The sequence below is a fragment of the Leptosomus discolor genome, chromosome 15 (genome assembly GCF_034619465.1).
Source record: "Leptosomus discolor isolate bLepDis1 chromosome 15, bLepDis1.hap2, whole genome shotgun sequence".
Lineage (NCBI taxonomy): Eukaryota > Metazoa > Chordata > Aves > Leptosomiformes > Leptosomidae > Leptosomus > Leptosomus discolor.
In genome coordinates this window covers 490,928-517,135 of record NC_141405.1, presented here as the reverse complement: position 1 = coordinate 517,135, position 26,208 = coordinate 490,928, and the positions used below count along the sequence as shown (strand labels likewise).

General features: G+C 52.6%; 1 protein-coding gene across 1 annotated transcript; it reads right to left on the bottom strand.

The window, feature by feature from the left end:
* Positions 1 to 7,625: 7,625 nt before the first annotated feature.
* On the bottom strand, positions 7,626 to 24,774 carry LOC104352824 (bMERB domain-containing protein 1). The gene is made up of 6 exons (XM_086473761.1): positions 24,699 to 24,774; positions 18,662 to 18,782; positions 12,282 to 12,355; positions 8,618 to 8,732; positions 8,412 to 8,485; positions 7,626 to 7,744 (listed from the first exon to the last, which is right to left on the bottom strand). The coding sequence occupies exons 1-6, from the start codon at positions 24,772 to 24,774 to the stop codon at positions 7,626 to 7,628; spliced, it is 579 nt and encodes a 192-aa protein (XP_086329887.1).
* Between the last annotated feature and the right edge of the window lie 1,434 nt (positions 24,775 to 26,208).

The following is a 26,208-nucleotide window of genomic DNA, read 5'->3' as shown; positions in this document are numbered from 1 at the left end:
ACCCACGGCCACCCCCTCACCCACTTTGATGCATCTCAATAGTGGCAGCTGATGGGAGCTAATGGGAGCTCATGGGAGAGTAGCAGCTCTGCCCAGATGACGAGGAAGCCTGCCACTCTGCAAGGGATGGTCTGAAGGCATGGCTGTCTCCAGGCTGGGCTTATGGAGAGAATAGACTGATGGGCCAGGTTTCCTGAAGTCCTTTGGACACTGAAAGCTGTCCAGTTCAGAGACTTGACTCTTACATGGATGCCTGAGCTGAGCTGTTCTGAGGAACCTTCAGCATGGAACAGAAAGACAATGAGACACATAGGTCCACCCAAGCACTTTCTGACCGGTTTCAATGTATATTCTTCCTTTCATCCAGCAGACTGGGCCTGGCAGTGTCCATCTGTCAGCAAGTACCTCATACTCAGCATGTCCCTTACAGCTGTACTCAAAGGCCAAGCTGAAGACATGTGTTCCTGACTGGTCCAGATGTCCTGTCTGCTCCTGCTCAGGCCCAGCAGCTCTCACCATCCTGAATATGGAGCCACAGCACGTGTGGACCTGCTCTGCAGCATCATTTGCTGGAACTGCTTGGTTCTGTGGCCCCATCCATGCCCCCACACAGTGAAAAGCCTGATTTTAGAAAGTCAGAGACCAGCAGTTGAAACTTGAGGGCAGATTTTGCCTTTTCTTATGGGCCATTTGTGCCACCCCAGCAGAGCCAAGATAGCAGATCGCCCAGCAATGTAAAGTCCTTACCCAGGCATGAGTAACCCATACTCAAGTCCCATATTGCTGGGCGGCATTGCAACTAACTCTTCTTCCTCCATAGAGCTGGACAGATGGCAATGCTCCTCAGATGCAACACTGTGACCTTCTGACCAGCTGAGCAAGATCTTGAAAAAGAGACAATGTCAGGCTGTCCACCACAGGGACTGCAGAAAAGCTAGTGGAGGTAGAAACCAGGAGCCCAGGGATCTCTATCTGTGGGCACATCAGGGAAAGGGGGGTATCCCCAGAGACCTGCCAGATGTCTTTGTCATGAGCAGGGTGGTGGGACAAAGCTGAGCCTAACACCAGCCTGGATTAGACCCAGCCAAGCCACTGGAAGAACAGAGGAGGGTGGCACGGAAAAGACTGTCTTTGGCCTTCTCTCAGGTGGGAAGGTATGACAAGAAGTTATTTCTCTGACTGCTCCAGAAGAGATTTGATTCCTGTCTGAGCCATGTCTCGTTGTCTTCATAGCCAGCAGCACACTCAGAGAGATCTGACCTCTACAACACCACTTTTTTACTTTCCAGCCCAAATGATTCAGTGTTCTTGTACCTATGAGTCTACTGGAGGGGCTCTGGCCAGCTTATGGAGTACTGGTTGTGCCCTGGATGGCTACAAGATGCCTAAATAACCCGAGTTCCACACCCCTCCTCACATGACTAGGAGCCCCTAAAGATGCCTCTTCAAGAAGCCTTGGCAAAAGATGGTGCCCATGGGGTAAAGGGGACAAGGTGGTACCCCAAGTGCACACTGACACTGTCATGTGTGGGGTGAAGGAATCCTTGGTCAGGCTTGCCTGGAAGGGGAACCAGGGACTGCAGGGGTGTGGGGGACAGACACTGTCCGCTCCAGCCTATGAAACTCATTTCATCCTTCCTCTTCCCTTTCCCTGGGCAGCAGGAAAGGAAACAAACCCTCTCATCTAAGCTGAGACAAAGCCAGCCAAGGCATCCCCAGCCTAGCAAAAAGACAAGCTCTACTCTCATCACTTGTGAGATACCAGAAGATGACAAGCTGGAGCTGTACTCATTTCCTGGACCATCCACCATGCTCCCTTTCTCCTGCCTGCTAAAGCCATCCTGCTGGCTCAGGATTCTCAACACCAGCAGAGGAGACGGCAGGACCTACTGCCTGAGCACAGGGTGCTGAGCATTGCACAGATGCAGTTCCTACCAGCTCTATTCGCTTTCTTGGGCAAAGTGAAACCAATGTGACTCATGATGCCGTGGGATATGGAAGCAAAGACTAAAATTACCTAATCAGGTATCAGGGTTTCAGTTCTGTGATGCTGTGTATAATAAACAAGTTTTTTGTGTTAATAGCCTGCCTTCTCCTTGGGGAATTGCAAGGTTTGGATTTGTTTGCATTGTGTTTTTTGGGTTTGGGTGGGTTTTTTTGTAAGATTTCTTTCTCTTGGCACAGAGAAGAGATGCTTAAAGTATTCGCTAAATCTGCAGTCTGTTCTGCCTCTTGTTGATGGGAAATCCCCGGCACATTGAGATGTTGTTACTGGTTTAATCTGCACTCTATCAACATTTCCTCCAGAGCAGCCTGATGGTACTCACTGCTGCACTCTGCTCTGCAGGGCTGCTCTGCCCCAGCACTGATGGTGGGATTCCCACTTGGAGGGGCTTGTGCCCCTGAGTGGCCAGATGCAGAGAGGCCCCCGTGCAGTCCAAGTGACAGGGACGTACTCTGACACAGAGCACGGCTGTACAGAAAGGCACTGTCAGCTCCAGATCCCTTAGGATGCTCTCACCTGGAGACCTGCTACCTCCCCTCTTAGGCACTCTGCAAGGAGGCAGAGGGACAATCCTGCACTAGCACTGACCACTGTCTTCAGCAGCGACTTCAGAAGACATTGCTGGCTTGTTAACTCCGTGATTAGCACTTACCCAGGACTTGGCATGGCGAGCACCATTGGGTGCCAGAGGGCAAAGACATGCAAGTCATTAAACCAGAATTAGAGCATTGGTTTTGCACATGCAGTTTCCAGCCACCTGATCCAAGAGAGGATGCGGGTGCCAGAGGTTCTGGTCCCCTCCCAGCAGTCACTGGCATAAGAGCACATTGCATCTGTGAGTGACTGCAAGCACCCTTGGTCCTACACAACTGATAAGACCCAGTGAAGCGCAGACTCTGTCCTGCCTCTCTGCTCCTACTCAGCCCATCTCCCACCTCCCTGTCTTCTCCAGCATGTCCACCATGAGGTGTTTCTCATATGCTCTTTAATCACCTGCCCCAAGGACAGGAAACACCAAAAACCATGAGACCCTACAGTTTGCAGGCCTGCCAGTCCTGTTCCTCCTCCTGAGAGCACCTGGGGTGTGGGATACAGGAAGGGGAGAGTTGGGTGGCCAGGAAAAGAGATGGTGAAGCCAGACGCCCTTCAGTGCTCCATTAAGCAAAGTGCCACATGTAGAAGACACTTCATGTTCCACAATCTCTTTATAAACGGTACCATTGAGGCTTGGTGAGGACAGAAGGCTGTTATCAGTGAACAAATATATCAAAAGAGTTCAGAGCTCTGAGCATTAAAGGATATTAACCCAGGGAGGCAGTTGCCTGGCCCAAAAGTGAAATGTTAGGTCAAGAGCCAGAAATTGAAGGGTTGGATATCTTGCTGCAAGCAGCAGGAGCTGCCCTGTACTCCTGCAATACCAGTGAACTCCAAAGTCCAGCCTGACTTTTTAGGATCTTGTTTCTATTACACTTAACCACCCTGCTGTGACGCAGCCTGAGACATCTCTCTGCAAAGGTCCCAGGTGGGGGAAATATCTACGAACCAAGCTTCCAACAGACATTTATTTGTTTGGGTTGAAATCAATGCACATGAAACAGTGTCGCTCCTGTGTGCTGCACACCTTTGCCATCAGTTAAAAAAGATGCCAAACAGTACCACATGACCGGGACCGCAGCCTGTCTCCTTCTCCATGACCAGCCACACAAACACAGACAGCAAACACAGAACAAAACAGGCCAGGACCTTGCCCATCTCCCCTCCGGCCATCCTCCCTCCCTGCCCAAGCACTGCTCAGCAGCTGCAGTCTGGGTCTCAGGGCCTCGTTGGGTGGAGGTAGGGATGAATTAGGGGAGCAAGTTTTGAATCAAGGGCTCTTCCTTGCCTTTGGCTCCCTCTCGGTCCAGCCAAACAAACTGGCTTAGTTACTTACCCTTCCCAAGAAGACTTTGGGGAAAGCAAGGACAGTGAGGGAGGCCTTCTAGGTCTTGAGCCTTTGGGATAAGTGGATCAAAGAAAACACACGTATTGCACCACATGTATGACTGCAGAGTGACGGAGCAAAGCCAGCCACTGGACAGTTTCTGGAAGCAAGTGACCCAATCTGTCCCATCAACTCCAGGACGGATGCTACCGATGATGGCCTGTCACCCCTGCTTGGACAACAGCCCCAACTGTGTACTGCACCTCACTCCATCACACAGGAGTGGCAAAGAAGAGAGGAACTCTCTGTGACTGAATTTGCCCCTGTGATCTACAGGGTGCTCCCTCCACCCCCACGCTGAAGCCTTCCCAAACAAGAACGCCAGGAACTGACAAGTGGTGGTTGTAGGATGCTGTAGGACATTAACATAAGCAGCACAAAGTAAGCAGGCTTCAGACTGAGACAACTGAAGTCAACTCAGAGGTGACACGAACCAAAGCAGGGTCAAGTTTGCTAGAGATGACCAGGTGTCATTCAGCCCATTTGGGCGTTGCACCCTGGTCTGTGAGTGTGCAGAGGGACTGGTTTAGTTTGTGGACTTTTCTGGCTGCTGGTAAGATCCATATGGGGAGGAGATTGCTCAGGAACAAGTGAGTGAAAACCCCCTTGCAAAGATTAGAGAACAGGTTCCCACACACTGCATTTTCTGGCAATGTTGATAAACTTGGCAGGAGAAACTTGGACCTGCTTATGGCATTGCACTAGGAAGGTTCCCACCTGCATTGTGATTTACAAGGACGGATGTGCTGTTAGGTGCAATGGAAAGAGCCAAATGTGTTGTGACCATCTCACTGGCATGGGCACATCCGACAGTGACCCAGGCAGGAACACCATCTCAAGAGCCTACAGCAAGTTGCAGCAGGACCGAGCTGGAGGAATCAGCATTTTGGCCAGATGGCAGCCAGAGCTCTTGGGCAGCCACCCAAATGAGAGGCCACCCCAGGACACCCGGTGAACCCATAGCAGCCTACAGGGTAGGCAGGGCAGGAGAAGGGAAGGGGCTTCACACCCAGTGAGAAAGACAGCCCCTGCCCTGCCATGATGGGCACTAGCAGCTCTGGCTGTGCCACCTCAACACAGGTGGATGCTCAGGAAGGACCCGAGACACTGGGTGACTTCAGGGTGCTATGAGTCTTTTGCACAGGACTTTATGTCCAGCTCATGGTGCCAAGCCCAGAGGTGCTGGCTGGGGCACCGGAGGGCAGGGCTGAATGCCCTCTTGGCAGCGAGAGTGTCTCTCACCTGCTGTCTCCACCTTCCCGTGCCACTTTTCCAGTCTCCTGTTTGGTTTTCATCTCCTTCTGTATGTTGCCCTGTTCTTCTGAATTTTTCTCCTTTTCTCTTTTGCTCTAATTTCCTCCTTTTACTTGAAGCTGAAAAATGAATCCAGTAATAGTGAGGTGGGGAAAGCAACTTAACTGCCCATAGTTCAACACATCAGGTCTGTGCTCAGGTGATAACTTCACAAGAATTAGCCCTTCATTCAGCCAGCTCTGGGGACTGCCCTTCACGTTTTGCTCAGCTCTACCCAGAGCCACAGAACACCTTGCAATAAAACTGATGCCAACACAACAAACCCCAGACTAGACACATTCCCCACCAAGAATCCTCAGGAGTCATCCCATAGAGACTCACAAGGTGGTACAAGGCTAAGGATGAGACATCATCTGTGGCCACAGCATGTCTTGGATGGTGGAGCACAGTGTTCTCCAAACATCAGCTCCCAGTGCTTTTTTTTATTACTCTGTCCAGGTGAAGCACTGCACTGGTCCTCTTTTGTCATGGACTCACTTGCTGCTGCTGCACACACCTCTTCCAAGCTGAGCTCGGGTGGAATTTGGTGTTTGTTGATGTCATGGAGGAGATGACCATTGATGTGGCACCAAGGACACATGCCATCATTCAAGCTTGCACCAGCCTGCTTGGGAAGTCTCTTTGGTGATGGTGCTGCAGTGAGACGCATGAACAATGACAGGAAGTTGACACTCTCGGAGAAGAGCAGATTGTGGACTCTGGCTGGAGACCTAGGGAGGAAAGGCAAGAGATAGGAAACTATGGGTTGCAACCATGGGATTCCCTTGGTGCCTCTCTTCTCCAATGGCTGAAGAGCCAACCCTGCTTTATAGAGTGCCTAATGCCAATGAGACTTACTCTTGGGTTTCAGGCCACCTGCCACAATGGAAGTCTCCAGCAATATTAAGGATGAGATATATATCCTCCCACAGAGACTACAACCCACTGGACCTCCATTACCATCATCTTCCTCTCACACAGTGCTTGTCACACACGCTGTCAGGCGGGACCTAGCACGCAGCTTTGGCCATGCTCATCACTTACTGGGTGAAGCCCAGGCATGGAGGAAGGTGGGAGCTCAGCGGGCAGGTGGTTTCACCTCCTTGCCAACTGCCCTGTAAGGTCTGGACTCAGATTTGTGGTGTTGGAGTGCAGAATTTCATTTCAACTGTTTTAAAGCACATCCTCATAGACATAACTTCAGCTCAGCTGTGATTTGCTTCACCTGTGTCCTCACAACGCTCTGGCAGGACTGAGCTCAGCTCACCAGCTATCACCAGTTCAGCCCCTACTTGACTTATCTGCACCCTGCAAACACCAATTCTGGCAGCATGTGCTGTGGAGCAGTGTCATGAATAGGCCTAAGAGCAGGGAGGGAGCTTGAGCCACACGGAGCTGGTCCAGTGGGGATCCAACCACCCACCTCTGTGAGCCTGGTTGCTTCAGCCTCCTCCTGGGATAAGGTGGGGCAGTCCATACTAGGCTGCACTGGCAAGACGCACCTCTCTATGGATCTGCCACTCCCTGAGACTTCTACAAAGTGACAATGTTTAGAATGAGTTGATGTCCTGAACCACTGGCAGATGGATGGGGACTGTCTGGTTGCCCCTCGGCAGCCAGAGGATAGTCCTGTACAACTGACACAGCCTGGCCCTTAGTAAACTCTGTTTTAAAGGTAATGGGTGCATCACTTTACAGCTGGGCACCTGTGGCTGTCAGCAGATGCCAGTGATTTAACTGCAACCTGCTGAAAAGGAGGAAGTGGGAGAAGGCACGTGAGAAGGCATGTGAGGACCCTCAAGAAAGCCCTGATGGCTTCTTAGGTTTTCAGAGGAGATATTATGAGAAGTCAAAGGCATTGGTGGTGTAACTCCATGAGCACCAGGTATGCACAACAGTGGTACATTTGACTGACACCTCCCTCTTGCACGTGCTTACAAGGAGATGCCTTGGTGCCGGGGCTGTGCTACCTGCAGTGTGCCTGGCCCCACTCCTCCCTGCCCTCCATCTCTCTTCACCCTCCACCCAACTGCCTCCATCTCCTCATCCTCCTCCCAGCCACGACCACTGCTGTTTCCCTTCCAGCCCTTCTCTCAGGAGTCAGCAGGGCTCCAGCACTTTTCCCCGATGGCAGCCCCTCCGGAGCAGGGCTGCAGCCTGGTGGTCCCTCACGCCCCACGCCTGCAGCACCAGGAGCTGTGCGTGTCCCTGACATTGACCCTCACCCACCCCGCACAGGCACTCGGCCGTTTCAGCACACCGAGGAAGCCCCTCTTGCCCGGCCCAGCTTCCCGGGACGTGTACGCTACCATGGCCATGTCCTGTGCAGAGGAGCTGCGGGCTGGCCTACATGATGGAGCAGGTGAAGCCACAGCACTCCTTGAGCAGGGTGAGGCCTGTTTTGGTCATGTACGGTGCGGAAGTTTGCTGCCCCCTGGAAGTCATTTTCTTCTCTTTGACAGGAGCTATGGAAAGAGGAATCGGTGTCTGCCTGGTGATATGGGCACAGGCCCATCGCTTCTTCTTAGAGCTCCCTTCAGGGCTAAGGTGCTGACCCTCCTCAGACCCACAGCTGGGCATGCATCCAAGAGGCACATCACCATGTGTGCTCCGTGGGTGTCCACAGGCAGGACACAGGCACAGTGACCCTGAGCTGGACACGCCTCCTACTGTGCTGGGGAGGTGTTCCTCCAGCAATGATGGAGATACTGGGAAGAGGATGGCCTGCCATCAGAGGCCATGAAAACAGGAGGACTGGATGGATACCGTAACTTGTGACCCTAAGTAATGGTGTGATGAAATGTAAGGAGCTGTTTGGAAAGGGTCAGATGAAGTATATCAGCCATAAAAGACACCTACTTATCCCCATTCTCATAGGACATGGTGGCTGGGAAATGCCAGGAGGGAAACGGAAGCATAACATCTGTACTGATTTGGGATGCTTCCCTAATGTGATCTCAAGCACTAGCATCCCCCAGTTGCCATTTCTGCACACCCTCCTCCAGCAACAGATGGCCTCCAGGTAAGCTAGCCCCATGCAAAGCAATGAAATCTTGGATATAGCGTGCTTAGGAAAGGTGAGAAACTGCCAGGGAGGTTGGATACAAGGAACAAAACTCATCAACCACCTACTTGCTTTCTGGAGGTAACTTTTGGTGAGCTTACTTTGCAGGAACTCTGCCATTTCCTTGTCTTCTTCCCTTTCCCTGTGACAAAGAGATTGGTTACTACTCAGGAAAGGAGCAGCAAGGCATCCAGGAGCATCTGGCAAGGCATGATACAGATCAGAGGACAGACTGCACTGTCCTCAGTGCAAGGAATAAATTGCACCCAGCTACCTGAGCCTCTCAAACTCCACATCATCCACCAGGAAATCCCGTGTTTCCACCAGCTTATGTATCTGCTGTACCAGCTCCTCTTCCCTCTGCTTCTCCTCGTTGGACTTCTCGTTCTCTGCAGCACAGGGAACACATTTAACACACCAACAGGGGCCATCCCACCCATGCCAAGGCCAAGCTTGATCTGCTTCTGCTTGACCCAGGAGCAGATATGAGAGTGGGGTTAAAAGCAAACTCAAATAACGCACCTGAATCCAGATACAGGCTGCTAAATAAGCAACAACCTCATCCCAAACCACTCTGGTTGGGAAAAGACATGTCTGATGTCATGAAACTTTTTTAGCTTCTCCCCAAAATTTTCATGGGGCTGAGCACTGCAAGACTCAACTGAGAGCTTTGCAGAGCAGAGAAAGGGCCCCTCAACAAAGTGACCTCTCTGGCGGGAGACCACCATGGCTCCCCTGGGGCCTTCACCCTGCACTGCTGAAGAGGCTGGGTACGGGGTCTCAGTGAGCTCAGACACGTCAGTCAGACGACATCCTTCAGCCAGGACATGCTTAAACCACATTTCGCATGCCAGCATACCCATCCAGTCTCAGCTTGGCCCTGAGCTGAGGGGTTCAGAGACCTCTGAGCCAAGTCCTCCATATGGCTGAGAAACCAGCCAGGGATGCAGGTGTATAGGGAATTACCAAGAATGCCTGGATGCCTTGGGAACACCTCACACCACCATTTATCTCATACATAGAGAGACACGAAAACCAATACGATCCACCGGTTTTGTAGCCTTATTGCCTTGCTGAACACAGACGCAGTGATCTCATCCTCTACTTCTGACCCTTCAAACCACTGTCAGCCCCATTCCCACCCCAGTGACAAAGATGACCACAAATGTCTGCCAGGCTGTTTTGAATGCGTTAGCCTTGGTTGTCACTTGAACTCCCAGACTGACCTACCTTGAACATGGTGGGACCCACTTGTGCCACATATCTTTGGGCAGTGAGTTAGAGAAGACCTGGAAAACTCTCATAACACCATGAAGTCATGTCCTATATAAATTGGTACATAATGGTAAGTGGGATAGGCGAAAATGATAGAGATAGGGCTAAGGAGTGTTAAATATAAATGGAGAGCTACCTTAGCTGGAAACTATGACTCTCTGTGCTGCAGCTAGTTAACACCATTTCCAAATTCAGCCCCAGCTCCAAAATCACTCCAGCACAGGATGGATCAATCTCCAGTCTTCCTTCAGCTAAATAAAAATGCAGCAAAACTCACAGTATGGAGCAAACCCTGTAGGCGAGGTCTCAGCAGTTACCTAAACTATGTATTGATTTGTAATTTAAAGTCTGCTATATATTGATCGGAGGTGCTGCTGCAGGCATCTGAGTAGGAGGAACTTCTCATAAGCATCATGTTGTTAGAAACATCCCCAGCAAACAAAGGTTTCTCCTACAATTGTGGTCTCATGCAGGTAGCGAGCTCCAGCTTTCTGGCAGAGAAAGCTGATCTGGACTGAGGTCTGGGCCACAGTTGCTGTAACCACAAAGACTTAATGAAAAGCCACCTGGCCACAGGCACTGTTTGTGCAGCAGCTCCCACCTGCCTGGTGGGAATAGGAGCACTGTACAGTGTCATTCGGATGCCGTGCAGATCAGAAACATCAGGCTGTACAGAAACACACCAGCTCTTTGGAGTTAATTAACAATCTGCATTCCTGAGTTAGAGCATGTCAGAATTAACATGCCCACTGTTTAAACACTGCACCTTTTTTTTCCAACTTGCTGATGTCAGAGTCCATCATGACCATGATATATCTGAATTATTAAAGGTGCCTTGGTCTGCTGAGATTTCAAGCCACAGGTCTGGCTGAGCTCTGAGTAAGCACTGGTGTGTTTGAATCTATCCAAACCAAAGTTCAACACCCATTTTTACAAATGATCTGCTGCAATAGTCTCACAAGATCAGTGATTTGCAGGATTTTTCCGGCACAGCCTGATGTGAGTCAAATTATAAAGAAGACTTTAAAAAGAGTATCCCTGATGCAAGCAGAATTTCTGCTCTCAGCTGAATCTGCGAATGCTGAAAAGGCTAGAAATGAAAGACCAAAGCAGATAAAGGAAAGCCAGCCACATTTCCCCAGCTTCAGAAAAGGCCAAGCTTGTCTCTGGCCCTGAGCCACCGTTTAGATCAAGTCTTTTTTTATGAACTAGAAGGTGTTTGAATTAAAAGCCCACATGAGATTTGGGTCCACGTTTTGCAAGCAGCTCCCATTTTTATGGCAGAATCCTCCCCTCTCCTGTCTGAACCTTCCTCTGGATGCAGCCAGGTTGTATTAAACTGATCAAGGCCTGCATATTAAGCAGCAGTCGGGCTCTAACTCCACGCTGAATATTCACAAGCACACACAGCATAGCAACACTGCGGCATTAAAAAGGGTCAAGGTTTCTTGCCATTCTCAGCTTTGAGATAACCTTGGGTACAGAACCGATGAGCTGATCTGGTGCTCTGGGAAACAGCTGTGCACAGCTGGTCCCTTGCCTGCATCCAGGCATCGCTCCCTGCTACACACTCATTGGTCTCAGCGAGCACGGCATCTTCAGAGAGGTACTTGTGGTAGAAATAAGTGAGGTCCAAATGTTAATGCTTGGGTGGGTACAAATAAGCAGGGATATGTCTCCCATCTGGTTCTGAAAATGCACATGAAATCCTTACTGGGGGATGAAGAAGGATGTCCTAGGAGGAGGCAGAGCCTTATGAACAGTGATGGACACAGCTTGCAGGGAAGCCTTTCTTGCCCATTCTCATTCAAACGCTGAGCTGTTTGTGTGTGCTTTCATTTGAATACTCTGGCTGAGGGGGATCCTTTAGAGAAATGAGGTTCAGCCTTTCCTGGGCCATGAAGGGACCAGGTGGCTCCGGCTGTGCCAGGGGCATGGAGGGTCACTAGTCACGGTAAGGAGGCGTGTCAAAAGCAGCATTTCCTCCCAGCTGAAGTTTTCACACATGTTGCACTGGACTGTTTGCCTCTTTTCAATATTCTGAATGATGAATTCACCTAAATCAGGGACATCACCAAGCCCCTTGTGCATGACGTTACCCCAGCACCCATCCTACCCTGGCTGCAACCAGGAATCCTTCCCTGGCAGCTGCTGCGATCCACCCCACCACTGACACACAGTTCAGACATGGCCACAGCAAGAATGCATTCCTTTTCACATCCCCGTTCCTGCTGCCTCCAAAGGGGCCCCTCCATGGTTTGGTCTGACAATGTGCCCTGCTTGTCCTCTCAACTTGTTTGGGGATCCTCCTCGGTGTACGTGGCAGGTCCCACTGTGTCAGCATTCATTGCCACGTCACTCAGCTCCTGTCCTCCTGTACCAGACTTCGTCAAAAGACTCATATTTTTTTTCCTTTTCTGTTTCCTCTGCCCTTCAGCCCAGGGCTGACAAGGACTCCCTGGCAGTACTGCAAGCAGCAAAGCTCCCAAGAAAGATCTCAGGTCAGACACAGGCAGACATGCTTCTTGATTCTCACGCACTGCCTGCAGCAGCAGTGTCTCTGGGAGCATCCCAGAGTGGGAGCCGCGCAAGAGCTTCTTGTGTTTCTTTTCTGCTAATTGCAGCAGCAGGGTGCAGCTCTCTGAAGCTTTACAAAGCCTTACCTGGAAGAGCTATGAGTTTTTGAAGCTCCTTTTTCAGCCGACTGATTTCTTTACAAAGCTGAATGTCATCCATCCTGCAGAGACACAAATGAAACCACTGAGGGAAAGACTGGGAAAGGAAAGGTTCAAAACCTCCAGAGTAACACCCAGCCAACACTGGAAGGCAATGCACTCAGTGCCCGCAGTGGGGAGCACAGATTTACCTGCAGGAAATGGCAGCCCGCTTCATCTCAGAGCTTTTGTTGGAGCTACGTGGGTTGTGTCAGTGGTTGTTGGCAAAGAAGAAGTTTCATTGCTCTAATGACAACGAAGTCTTATTAAAACCTGGCACATCCACCATGCAATAGCAGCTGTGTTTCTCCTTCTCCCAAAAAAATAATCCCCAAACAACAAAATCCAAAAGCAAATGGAAGCTGCTGCTACATAAAAAGATCTGGCCTTTTTATACTGACTTTCTGCAGAATTATAAAAAGATAGAAACACAAAACACAACAGAAGGGGGAAATGTGCAAACTGCAGGTGTCCACTGAGAAACAAGGTCATTTTAACAGGAGAAAAGGAATCTGCCGAAGCCACAGGCAATGAAATCCTCTCTGGCTCAACCACACGACAGCAGCAAGATACCGATCAGGAGGAGTTCAACTCAAATGTCAGCAGCAGCTGTTGATGGAGCAGACGGGGGACATGCAGCCCTGTCTGTGCTGGAGGCAGTTTGATGATGTCTCAGAAGCACTACAGACGCTCAGCCCTCCTCCATGGGTGTAGCAGCTCAAGTGCTGCTCGCTGATCACTAGGGCTGGCAGAGAAGACTTAATCTAATTTATTTATTGATTTATTAAAAAAAAATCACATGCCTATGTGACACCTCACTAAAACAATGCTTGGACAAGACTGAGGAACGATGGTGTCTGGCCAGTGCTTCAGTTTGAAGAGCTTTATGCACTCATGCACAGTGAGGGAAACCCCAAGAGCAGACAGTGCTCATGGCTGAGACCACTCTCCACCATGAACCAAGCCATCCTTGAGGAGCTCCCCTGGGTAGGTGACACCACAGAAGACAAGACAAGTCACAACTCCAATAACCCCCAGTGCTGCCTCTGGTCTACTGGCCATGCTTCTCACCTCCCGACCTCTCTCACGCCAGCAGCTTCTGGCTTTAGAGACCTCCTTGCCTTGCCCTTTAGGGTCCTTTCCTCAAAGTCCTCCTGCTTTCTGCCAGCAACTCATACGCTCAGTGACCAGAGACCCAAGGGCTGCCCAGCCCCGTCTGCCCTTCCAGCAGTCTCCAAGGTCGCATCAGCCTAGGGCCAGCCTTGGCTAGCCACATCTCCAACCAAAGCATGACAAGACAAACCCATCTGACACTTCTCCTTCTGCTCTGAGCCTTCCCTGGGCTCCTTACACATTATCCCTCACTGGGAAGATTAGGAAAAACCTCGACACAGTCCAGCCAACCAGCAGCCAGTGAAGCACTGTTTCCTTGGCTTTAAGATACCTGGGAACTTAAGTTCCTGATCAGGGATTTTGGCTGTTGGCTCATTTGAGAAGAGTTTTTACAAGCTCTCCCAAAAGGTATATATTGACAGTAGTCTAGGAGGTCCTATCCTGTGGCAAGGTGCTGAATCTCCTGATCGGGGTTGGACTGTTGATCTGGGATTTGGGATGCTTCTATTCTTTCTCCAGGCTTACTTCATGTCATGGTTTGAGCCCACCCAGCCGGCAACAAAGCACCACGCAGCCTCTCGCTCTCCCCTACCCTGTCCCCTGAGGGGTGGGGAGGAGAAAATGCAACCAAAAACGCTCGAGGGTCGAGACACAGGACAGGGAGGGCTCACTCACCAGTTATGGTCACGGGCAAAAGACAGACTCAACCTGGGGATAACAACATTTAATACAAACAACCACCACCACCAAGGATAATGAGAGATACAACCAGGTCTTACACACAACACACCTTCCCCCCACCCCTCTGGCCTTCCCAGGCTCAGCTCTGCTCCCTCTTCCCCCCAGTAGCGCAGGGGCAGGGAATGGGGGTCACAGCCCAGCCGGCACAAGGGGTCTCCCTGCTCCTTCCCCCGCAGGCAGAGGGGCCCTCGCAGCCCTCCCCTGCCCCACCGCGGGGTCCCTCTCCCGGCAGACCTGCCCCCGCCAACCGCCCCAACGCGAGTCCTTCCCGCGGGGCCGCAGCTCCCCAACCCGCCCCAGCGCGGGGCCCTCCCGGGGCTGCCGCCCTCCCACCGATGGCGGCTCCAGCACGGCTGGAGTTGCCGCTGCTCTGGGCCCGGTCCCTGCTCCTCCGGCCGGGGCCCTCCGCGGGCTGCAGGGCGACCTCTGGGCCACCGCTGGGCTCCAGGGGCTGCAGGGGCTCAGCCGCCACCCCACCGCGGGCCGCAGGGGAACCTCTGCTCTGGCACAGCTCCCCCTCTGCTTCCTCACTGACCGGGGTGTCCCCAGGGCTGTCTCTCTCCCATTCCCCTTCGCTCACCAACACAAACAGAACAAAGAGATGCAACCAACTGCTTCTTTCACTCTTTAAGAGTTATTTGCAGAGGCACCATTGGTCTGGCCTTGCCCAGAGGTGGGTCTGAAATTGGAGCCGGGGGAGCTTCTCGAAGCCTCTTACAGAAGCCACCTCTGCAGCCCCCTGCCCAGCTACCAAAACCCAGCCAGGCACCAACAACTTGGCATGTGTGAGCCACCCTGGCCAGACCCTCTGGCATCTCCCCATCTCTGTTACCTGGCCTGAAGCTAAAATAAAATGTCTCCGTCCAAAATCCAGCCCCAGATTTTCCAGGTGTAAGAGGCTCCGATGCCCCCAGGACCAGAAATTGCTCAATTGGTGCATCCATGAAGCAAACCGTTCATTGACACATCAGTCCTCAAGCTCTCAGTACACGTATTCCAGGAGCTTGGAGCCAGCAATGGCACCAGAAGCCCAGTGGCAGAGGGGCTGGGACCAGGCAGCACATTCAAATGGTGCTGAGTAGCTCTACCAGCAGAAAAGGGGGTTCCCATCATCACCCAGAGGTAGATGTGGACTCTCTGACCAGGACCATTTCCTTATGACAGTGCAACTAATCCACTGATATCGCAGAAATGCATGTACCTAAGGGCTCGCTAGACTTTCAAGACTTGTGACCATGGGCCTGGGTGTTTTAGACAACAGACATGGGTGCTGAACCATGAGCAGTCTGTGCTGGGAAAATATCTGGTGGCATAAACCTCTCAGCTGGAGACCAGACATGTCTGTACAGGATTTGGCTCTGTGCTGCCCTGTGCACAGTGCCTCGCCTACATGGGTTGGGATGGGAAGCATTTGCCCCCGTTAAACATCATGTTCACTGACCAGTTTCATGAAGGAACTGGTAAGCACCAACACTGCAGGGCACAGTGGTCAACCTGTCTGGACTGAGTATCCAAGAGGAGCAGCACAGCCAAATGCTGACTATGAGGAATCAGCCAACCCATTTTTCACCTAGACAGAGGCACATCCTAAGCCCTGCCAAGCACCCCAGCATTTTACCATGAGCTTCCCAAGGCTGTCCAAGCCTTTGATGCAGGACTCCTTGGATGCTTTGCAGGGCACATGGGAAATCGTCCAACCTGGAAGAACACAGCTGAGATTTCTAGCAAGCTCCATGGCTGTGAACGATGAGAAACCTTAACACATAATCTGTGTCTACAGATAAATACATCATTGACTTACGAGCTGGTGCCACCTTGAACAGATGTGCCTTTGGTCCCTTTTGAAGTACGCGTTACTAAAAGCCCTGTCTGCATCTTCAATAATCCTGCTGGACCTTCCACTGAGTCATGCTGTCTACCCCTTCTGGGATGAGTCATATTTGCTGGAGCTACTTGAAGATACAGCTTTGTCAGCTGAGCTGAGGGCACCAGAAATATTATTAAGTGAAGGGAAAACAAACAGACTGACAAAGAAGAACCCTGTGAGATATTGCTGTAGGAGGAGATCATCTCAGGCGGAGGAGAAGATGTCCTCTTGGCCTTGTCAGATTTTTGCTCCATCTGACAGTGTCTTCATTTGTTTGCATACTGCACTGAGCAGGTCCACCGATGTCTGGGGAGCTGCATGTGGAGAACAGGGAGGTCTGTTTGTCCTTTTATTGCCTGCTCATATTCCTATGGTGGCTAAGCCCTGGGCTTGCACAAAGGGCACCAGCGGAGAGGTCTGCACGTGACACACTGGCAACAGGCTGATTGCTAGTGATACACTTACTAAAATTAAAATAAACAGTCAAATGATAACTGAAATATAATCAAAATTAAATTGGAATTTAATTCTGTAAAAACTGATAATGAGAATAATAAATGGGCAATAACAAAATTCTCATTTCAATAAAACTTGGAAGCGATTGCAAAGACAAGCACCCAGAAGGCTGCTACTGGAGCTGAGATTACTTCTACCGCTGGTGATAAAACTTACTGCAGCATCAGCCATAGCCATGCTACCCCCTTTCTGGCCCTGGGGAGCTGATCAGAGCACTGAGTGGGTGAGATGCGGAGCTGCATCTCCCACAGGAACTTCAGACTTTTCTTTTTGCCCTATAAAAGGAGAAAAATTGGGAGCTTCATTGTATTCCAGAGCACACACATCTCAGAAATGTTGGAACGGTTTTAGTTTGATATTTCCAACAAAAGGAAAACACTGATCACTATCGACTGACCAGACGGGCCACTCCTCCACTTGGCAGCACATCAATGGAGATGTCCATCTCCCCAAGCCCCACAGTCCAACTATCCCAAATATTCTATTTTTTGGGGAAAAAAAAGCGGCCTTGTAGCCCCAGGTCCCCATCTTTTTTAACCCTGTCCTGCAGAACCCTGCTCTGGGATCCTTCTTCTCCAGCAGCGATGCTCAGGGAAGCCCCCTGCAGAGCCACGTTCCTCCCCACTGGCTGCACTCCGCAGAGCCGGTGCTCGAGATCCCCACAGCACCTCCAAACCACTCAGGCATGTAATCCTGGCATTTCCAGGCTTCCAAGTAATCACTTTTGCAGCCATGCCCACCCTGGCATGTTGTTTCTGTAGGTGATTTTGTTTTGTTTTCCAAGTGCAAGGCAAGGAAGCAAACAAATAAAGGGATAAGAAGAAGAAAGAGATGTGAGTTTTGACAGCACATGTGAGATTTAGGTGCTGGTTGCCATGGAAAGCATTCAAGAACTAAACTTTTTATGATTTCTGAAAATCCTTTTCAACAATATATTCAGAGGGAACTATGCCTCAAAGAGGTCATCACTCCAAATCTGAGCCTCTAAACCACAGTCCAGCTAACAGCTTCCCCAGACAGCAAGTTTACACAGGCATTTCCAGGCTTTGGTGATCCCTGTAGCACAGGTACCAGTGGGGACCCAGATATGGTAAAAAAGCAGCACATCAAGTGCTGCAGCCCAGTAAATACGATCTTTGCCATTACCAGTAAAAAATAGCAGGCTTTGTGTTGACCTAACAGCATGGTATCTCAGGACTGGGCTGAATATAGCAATTTAGTGGTATTAAAGTCAACCCAGACTATGAATCCTTTTCCTCCGAAACCATAAAAATCTCCCAATACACCCAGGGAAAATGTTCTTTATTACCCTGAGTGCTGGTTACTACCACTGCAACATAGCGGCTATTTGATTGCGTTAAATGTGAAAGGCCTACAGATTTTTACTGAAAAACTGCTTTGATTATTGAAATGGACCCTGAAGAAAATCCTTCCCTCCTCATCTGGCTGCAAAGGCTGTGCCAGGAGTGGAGAGCAGGATGTGGTGTGGAGACAGGCATAAGGCACCAATGCTGGTCCAGCTCCCATGCTGGTCCAGCCCCGATGTGTCCTGATGACCCCAGCAGCCAGGGGATGAAGGAGGAAAGGAGGAGCTGGGAGGATGTGTAATACTTCAAAACAGGGAGAGTAAACTGTGGTCGTGTGGCTGCTCAACGGCTGCAGATCTGCGTGCTGGGCCAAAGTGGTATCTCCAGAGAGCAGCAATGAGCCACCAAACCTCAGGTCCCTTCCCAAGCCCAGCCGAAGAGCCATGCACTGAGGAAGAGTATGGACCCGCTAGGAAGACGAGGTGCTTGTGGTTGAATATGGAAACATTTAGTGTAGTTATGTCATAAACTCTGCTTGCATAGAAATAGGCTGGCTGAAATCATCACAGCATCCCTGGCAGCTTTGTAACAGGGACCCGTTCAAGCCCCCTCCAAGAGCAAGGCCAGAGAAGTGGGAGAGGCTGCGCTTCCAGGTGGAAAACGAGCTGGAAAGTGGCCTCAGCTCTGCCCATCCCATGGGAAGATCCATGTTCAATCGGGCAGGCAGAAAAAGCTCGGGTGACCCTGGGAAGGGATGACAGCACAAGAGGAGGGCAGGTACTCACATGTACCGCAGCTCTGACTCCCTCCTCACCAGGATCTCCCTGATCCTCTCGATTTTGAAGAGCTCCCCTTCGATGTCATCGATGGTGGTGGTCGAGTCAGCCATGGAAACAATCTCATCCTCTGCAAATGAAACGGCCACGTTAGCCAGCAGGAGGCATCAAATGGGTTCTGAGGACAACAGGGACCACAGCATAACCAGACCAGCATAACCACTAAGCACGGGCGCAGTTTTAAACTCATTTCCAGACTTCTTGCTGCTCTGCTGGGTGCTGCAAGAGGAGGCAGCCCAACGGGCACATGGGAAGTCACCAACATGTGCAAGGGCATTGAGCTGTTGACAACTATGTTTTACCTTTATTTGTGCTTTCTGTGAGGCTGGGCGCTGGAACAGGTCTGCTCATTGCTGCTTTAGCATCAAAGCCAGCTCGGCTTGCTGAGCGCAGTTCCAAACACACATGCAATATGCATGAAGCGTCTGCATGAAAGAGGGCCTTGGAGGCCAGCAGGCCACCTTGCCTGAACTTGCAGCCCTCTGAGCCTTAGAAACAAGCATCATTCCTCCTGCTTGTGCTGGCTTTGTAGCACACCCTGCTCACACCAATGCTGTGCACTGCTGAGAAAGCCCCAAATTTCCAGGGGTCTCCCCCTCTGCTTAACAGCGGGAGGCCAAGGGAGTTAAAAACTGCTGGAGGGAAGGATAGGAATGTCTCTTTCTTTTTCCAGAACCATGTAAGCCTCACATATCACCAGCACAGAGACATAAGCCTGTGTGCACACCCTCCTCCAGTACGTGCCAGGAACAAGTGCTGGGCCCATATAGCACAGAGCTAAGGAGTCATGGAGGAGAAGTTCCTACAGCTGCTCCCCTTCCATCACAGGCTGGATGAAGACCCCCCATCCTTCCCAGCTCACTGGGGGAAAAAGCCCCCACGGTACCCAGCAGACCAGTTCAGCTTCCTCATCCTCTGGAGTGCTGAGCATCACCTCTACAACCCACCTGGGGAAACTGAGGCAGGGAAAAGGGATGTCACTTGCTCAGGGCAAGAGGCAAGAGCCTCAGAGCAAAATTCAGGAAAAAGGGACTGAAATTTATAATTTAGAAGAGCACAGTGGCAAGCCCAGAGATAGATAGGATGAGAGCCCAGCAACCTCAATTCATTTCTCTGCCTCCCCCCGCTCCAGAGATTTACACGCAGACATCTCTCTGATGTCCCACTGGTTTGCACAAGACTGTCACACTGATTCACACAGTGCCTGCGAGCCTGCACATCCCACAGTGGCTCCCAGCCCGTTTTACGGGGCCAGCCGAGGTTTTGCTCCCAAGCCAGCTCCCACCTCCCAGCCTGGTCTGGCTCTCAGAGACACATCACTGAGCTTGTTATCAGTGACACACAGCAGCACATTTATGACATGTGGGCTAATCTGGCTCTCCTGTGATGTACACACAGCACAGGTTGAGGAGCGGGGGCTTAGCAGCTACAGCAAAGCTAAGCTGTAAGAAAACATCAGAAATCACAAACATCAGGGGAAAATTCTGCTTCCTTTGACTCTTCACAGGCCACATCCCTGCCTTTGAGACTTTGCCTTCCTGCAGCCCTGGGACCTTCCCAGTGGAGGGAGAAGGAAAAGCACAGCCAGGGAGCACCGACTCCAGAGGCAGGATTTTCTGGGCAGCCGAGGTCTGGGAATGGGAGATGTCAGAGCTGGAGCATGTGGCTTGGGGATCCCAAATAGGACCCAGGCCAGTGTTAAGCGTTACAGGGCAGGAAGAGATCAGCATTAAGGCACAAGGCAAAGCACTCTGCACTGACTGGTCCTCTACCCATCACGTAATATTGCTTAAGAACTCATTCCCAGTGAAGCCTGTTTCCAAGGCTGCCGGCAGAAATTTATTAGCGGAAATACGAGTGGTTTGGGTTAATGTGACTGGTTTGGAGAACAGTTTTCTGCTGTTTCTGGCTTAGAAACTCATGAGGAGTACTTGGAGAGAATCTCCCTCTTCCCCTAGCCATGAAGGCCATGTTCAGCTAATGAGGTTCTGGGGTGTGCTGAACCCTCCATCACTCCCCATTCTAAGCCATCAGGATGCTCTCAGGAGCCAGTGCCTGCTCAGGACAGACTGACGAATACATGGGTTGGACACAGTGTGGGGCTGGATGCGCTGCCCTCCATCACCTCTTGCTCAAAGCCTCCACTACGAATTTGCACAGAAGCCCTCCCCTTAGCCTTGTTTCTCCGGGCCTGAAGGGGGTTGCTAGGGGACCGGACTGGGGTTGCTGCAGGACCAGGATGCGGTTGCTAAGGGATCAGAGTGCGTTGCTAGGGGGTCAGGATGCTGAGGTCCCTGGTCCCAAGCATCCTGCTGCTCTGCTGCCCCAGAGCTCCTCTTGCCTGGGATATTTTGCTGCGCTCACACTCAGAGCCGCTGAGCAGCTGGGGCATGGGCCAGATCACAGCTGGGGACAGGCAGGACTCCCTCCAGGTGACGGCAGCAGGCAGGTAACAGACGGTACAATAGGTTGCTTGTAGGCAGCCGCTCCCTGGGGTTCGGCTGTACTTCAGTGCAGCCCTAGACCTGTCAGGAAAAAGCCGCATTGGTCTAAGTGTTGCTTCTGTGACCAGGCTAAAATGACAAGGCTGGTTATTTTACACAGGCGCCAATAAACAGAGATACGAGCTTACTGCAGCCTTCATCAGCCAGGGACAGACCTAATCTCCCCCAGGAGCACAGGGGTGGGTCTGGGGGAGGGGGACTGGCCTGGGTGGGTGGGTGAATAACCCAGAATATATTTGATCACTGGTGGCAGAAGTATTTGGCTGTTATCAGCCAGTTTCCCAGTGGGTGAGTGCAAGTGTTTCAAATGTGTGTCAGCATCGCTGCTTCTCCCTTCTCATCCCAGCACCTCATTAGCAGAAGCCATCCCAGACAACAGAGGTGAATCCTCGCCTGTGTACATAGTGGCAGTAGTGCTGAGTTGTTCTCCCCAGTCTGCAACAGGAGGCTGGGATGTAATTTCAGCCCATAGGAAACTGCCCACAAGAGTGAGAAAGCTCCTGGCTCAGCTCTGGGTGGGTTCCCATCAAAGGCAGGGAATACAATGTGGATGTATTTGCCTGCCCAAGAGGAGCTGCCCTCACGCACTCCCTCAAAGTCACCATTCTGTAGGACACCTCCCAGCAGCTTCCTGCTGCAGGTCAGGAGCATCCTGTGAAATGGGAACAGCGGATGGGTCTACACCACGCAGCAGAGAAATGGCTGCAGGACTCGAGCTGGAAGGTCCTCAGCCCTTGGCTGTGTCTTCAGGTGGTGTGGCCAGAGTCACGACACTCTGCATCCCTCAGGCAAGTTGTGTCCTCAGGCACACCAGGGAACTGCTCACCAAAGCAGTAAATCCCAGACAAGAAGGTCTAAGAGGACAGTCCCGGAGCTGCTTAATTCAGGGCAGAAGCAGAGGGAGAGCAGTCCCTGCAAAATGAAGCCCACGAACCCTGGGAGGCGACACAGAGCTATGCCTCTGCACCAAAACCACCTGCTAAACCTCACAAGAAACCAATGAATCCATACGGATGACTAATAGGCAGCCAATAGGATGGGAAGATGATCTTGCTGATGGAGACTCCTTCCATCTGCCAGCGTCTGCCCAGGACCACAGGTCATCATGCCAAGACCTGAACATCTGAGTGAGAGCAGGAGCTGGAGCATGGGACAGACAAAGAGAGGCCGAGAGAAGCAGGCTGAAGGGTTGTTCAGGCGCTGGAACAGGGATCAGAGCAGTTGTGGGATCTTTGTCTTTGTTCCAGGATACCTCCTGGACAAGGCTGTGAGCAACCTGATCTACTAAGCCTGCTTTGAGCAAGGGGTTGAACTCAGTATCTCCAGAGGTCCCTCCCAACCTGAATTCCTCTGCAATACCACAGTCAGTCTCTGACAACCAATTGGGATGCGCATGGATCTTCCCTGCTAGCTCAGGAGATGTTTTCTTGAGGCAGATATGGAGTGATGCTGAGTTCCTGAACCCCAGCAGCTACAGGCATGGGCCAGATCACAGCTTTCCTGAGATGGTCATAAGACCAAAGGGCACTGTGCACCCATGAACCCCTGCAATGGCAATGACACCACACAGCAGTCGCAAATGGCAAGTACAGACACCCAGAGCTCATGAGGGATTAAAACCCGGCACGTCCTGCAAGCAGAGAGCTGGGCAAAAGATCTCACTGGAGATGGTTTTGCCAAAGCTGAGAATGGGTTTCTTACACCCTCCCTAAGTGCCTGGCACCAGCAAGGGCCTAAGGCAGCGATGTTTATTAAAGCTGTGTTCAGGTTCACAGTCCTGAGTCTCCCTTTGGGGATGGAGAGGGATGACATGATGAGAGCCAGACACAGAAAGTAACCCCACACTGCCCAAGCCAAAGGACCCCCCAGCTGGCATCATTTCAACCTGGCAAACCAAGGAAGGGGAGAAAGCTTCAGTTTAAACTTGGGGATGCTCCAGTCATCACACTTGGCCCAAGGGAAGCAAGTATCATTAATGAGGAGTATAACAGCCCATGACTTCCACTCCATATGGCTTTGGTGAAAACATTTAGACAGCCAGCAGCAAGCATGAGATGAGTCATAGCAGCAACCAGCGCAGGGTTGAGTTTCAAGCGATTTACTTCATGATTAAAGTTGGATGACTGATTGACAGCCCCCTGGGGAGGGGGTCAGAGCTCTTTACTTGGGCTCCATCCCAAGAGGCCTTTAACTCAGCCATGTGCTTTTCTCTGTCATGGAAAGCAGCATGGGCAGGGGGCATCCAGCCCATCAAAATCAGCCCTTGCTCCACAAGCTCGACAACGAGAGCGATGGTAACACGCTGCTGGGCTCTGGGGCAGCCTTGTCAGAGGGGGTGGCCATATTGAGCACCCCTGAGTCTAGCAAGTGTTTGACCCTTCCCTGGCCACCTTGATGTCACCCAGCTGCTGGGAACAGAGGATCCAGGTCATGGAAGTGCTCAGACCCCCCAAGGGCAGGGTCTCCACATAGATACTTTCCAGGCAGGGGAGGTGTTGGGGTGAGGATACATATTGCCACGCTGAAAGGCACAAAGGAGGACTAAAACTTCAGGCAGCTCAGCAAGGAGCTGAGCAGCTTCATGGGCAGCACCTCCACAAAACAGCATCAGGTAGGATGCTGGAGTTTGTTCCATCTCTCCTTCCCTGCCTTTCCAGCTGCCTGTCCCTATCCCGCTGGGTGCACGGGGCTAAAGGGGGGCAGAAAGGGATGGGGGAGAGGTTGCAGGGATGTCATGGCAGAGGAGCTGCAGGAGCCTCCCCGGGATGCTGCTCACAGCCCAGAATTGGGCCCCTTCCTCCCACCCCAAGATCGGGGACTTGGCCCAGGACAATCCCCCTGGGCAGTGTCCCCCCTTCTGCCTCACCACGTTTTGTACTGGAGGAGCTGCTCAGAGAGAGGAAAAGGCAGCGAAGGACAAGGTGGGCGTCCCAGTCTGCCTGTCACAGCCATGCCCACAGCCGGGCATGAGAGCACAGCGGCTCCGTGTCCCTCCGGGCAGATCAGCCGGATGGCGGGCTGCATCCCTCCTTCCACCGGCTCGTTCCCTCCAGCCATCCCTCCTTCCCTCCACCCTTCCTCCCCTCCAGCCGTCCCTCCTCCCATCCAGTCCCTTCTCTCCGTCCTTCCTCTCCTCCATCCACCCCTTCCCTCCTTCCATTCTCTCCTCTCCCCCATCCAGCCCTCCCCACCCTCCCTCGCCAATTCCGTTCCTCCATCCACCCCTTCCCTCCGTCCTTCTCCCCCGTCCCCACCCCTCCTGCCCCCCTCCCGATGGCCGCGGCGCGGAGGCTCCGGCAGTGCCGGTACCGCTACGGGGAAGCACCCGCGGGGGCTCCGTTTGGTGGATGAAGCCGCCGCTTCTCCGCCAGCTCCCGGGGCTCGGCGTGCCCGGGGAATCCCGGAGCTCCCGGGCTAAGGGGGAAAGTTTGGACCCGGCCGCGCCCCTGCCCGCCCGCCCACCTCGGCCGCGCCGCGCTCACCTGGCCCCGCGCCGGCGGGCGGCCACCGGGTGGGCTCCAGCGAGCCGTAGCGGGGCGGGGTCCGGCTCCCCTCCATGCCGCAGCCCCGCTCCGCTCGGCTCCGCACCGCCGGGGCGGGGGGGGGGCTCCCGCCGCGCCGCGCCCCCTGCCGGCCGCGCCCCCGCCCCGCCCCGCCGCCCCCCCCCCCCCCCCCCCGGGGCTCCGGCCCCGCTTAACCCAGAGCGGCCGCTCCGCCGCGCCCCTCCCCCGCCCCGCGAGGCCCCCGGGGGCAGAGGCGGGGGGGACACGACACGGGGGGTCTGCCCGGGGGGGCACCCGCCTGCCTCCTAAAGACGAGGGGGCTTTGCTGAGAGCCGGGTGGGACGCGGCGTGCTGGGGGGCAGGAGCGGCATGAACAGCCCCCCCTAAAGTCACTGCGAGGAGGGAGCGCGGGCAGCTGCGCTTTCCAGCAGAAGGGACTTTTCCCCGTGGAAAAACAGAAGGGCAAGTGATTGACAGGTGTCCGAGGGGACGTGTCGGTCTGAAATTCAAAGGGTGGCCGGCAGCACGTTGGCAGCACCCACAGAAATGGGGATGTGGGTGTCGAGCGCTGCCCCTCTCCTCCCTCCGGCCAGGCTCTCCTGCGGGACGCAGCAACGACCAGTCCCACCATCTTCAAGGCTTGTCCCAGCAAACTGGTACGGGGAAGGTGAGGATGGGGTGTGGACTGTAAACCCTCTCCTGCTCGCAGGGTTTTACACCAGCAGCGCTCACTCCACTGAGGATTCACAACCTGCCGCCCTCCGTGGAGGCACACACCTCGGCACCACCTTCCCCAAAACACACGGAGGGGACACGCATCCTCTGCGAGGACATATTTCCCTGCAAGGACATGCCCGCAGGTGGCATTGATGTCCCTATGCCGGCTTTGTGCAGGAGCACAGGTCCAAGGCGAGGGTGAGGCTGGGCTCAGGGAACCCCCCAGCCCACTTCAGGAAATACCACACAAAGTCCCTGGACGGGAGAGCAGCAGGGTGATGGCAGCAGAGAGGTGAGGGCCAGGCCTGGGGGACCACCTGGCTGGCAGCGACACCACCAGTAGCCAACAGCCAATGCAATAAAGCAAGCTACTGGCAAGCAGAACAGAGGCATGGCAACCTAAGGCATTCAGGAGGATCACCCCCTGCAGAGAATACCGGACTCCAGCACCTGCTATCAGTACCTTGCAGCGTCCTCGTCTCTAGCTGCTCCCCTCCCCAGTGAAACAGGCTGCTGAGCTAATCCGTATGGAACATCCGTACTGGAACTGACATAAATCTGAGCAAAATCTTGGCATTCCCCTCTCCAAAAACCAGAGAGGAGCTGCTGACTTTTGATCCAGTCTAGCATTTCAAACCAGAACACGTGCGAGGGAGACAGCGCTTCATTCATTAAGGATAACTGTGGCATATAAACAAAACGAGGAGACAAAAATTAAGTCTATGCATGAAAAAGGGAAAAAAATAAAAAAGGACAGGGGAGCTGCTGCTGT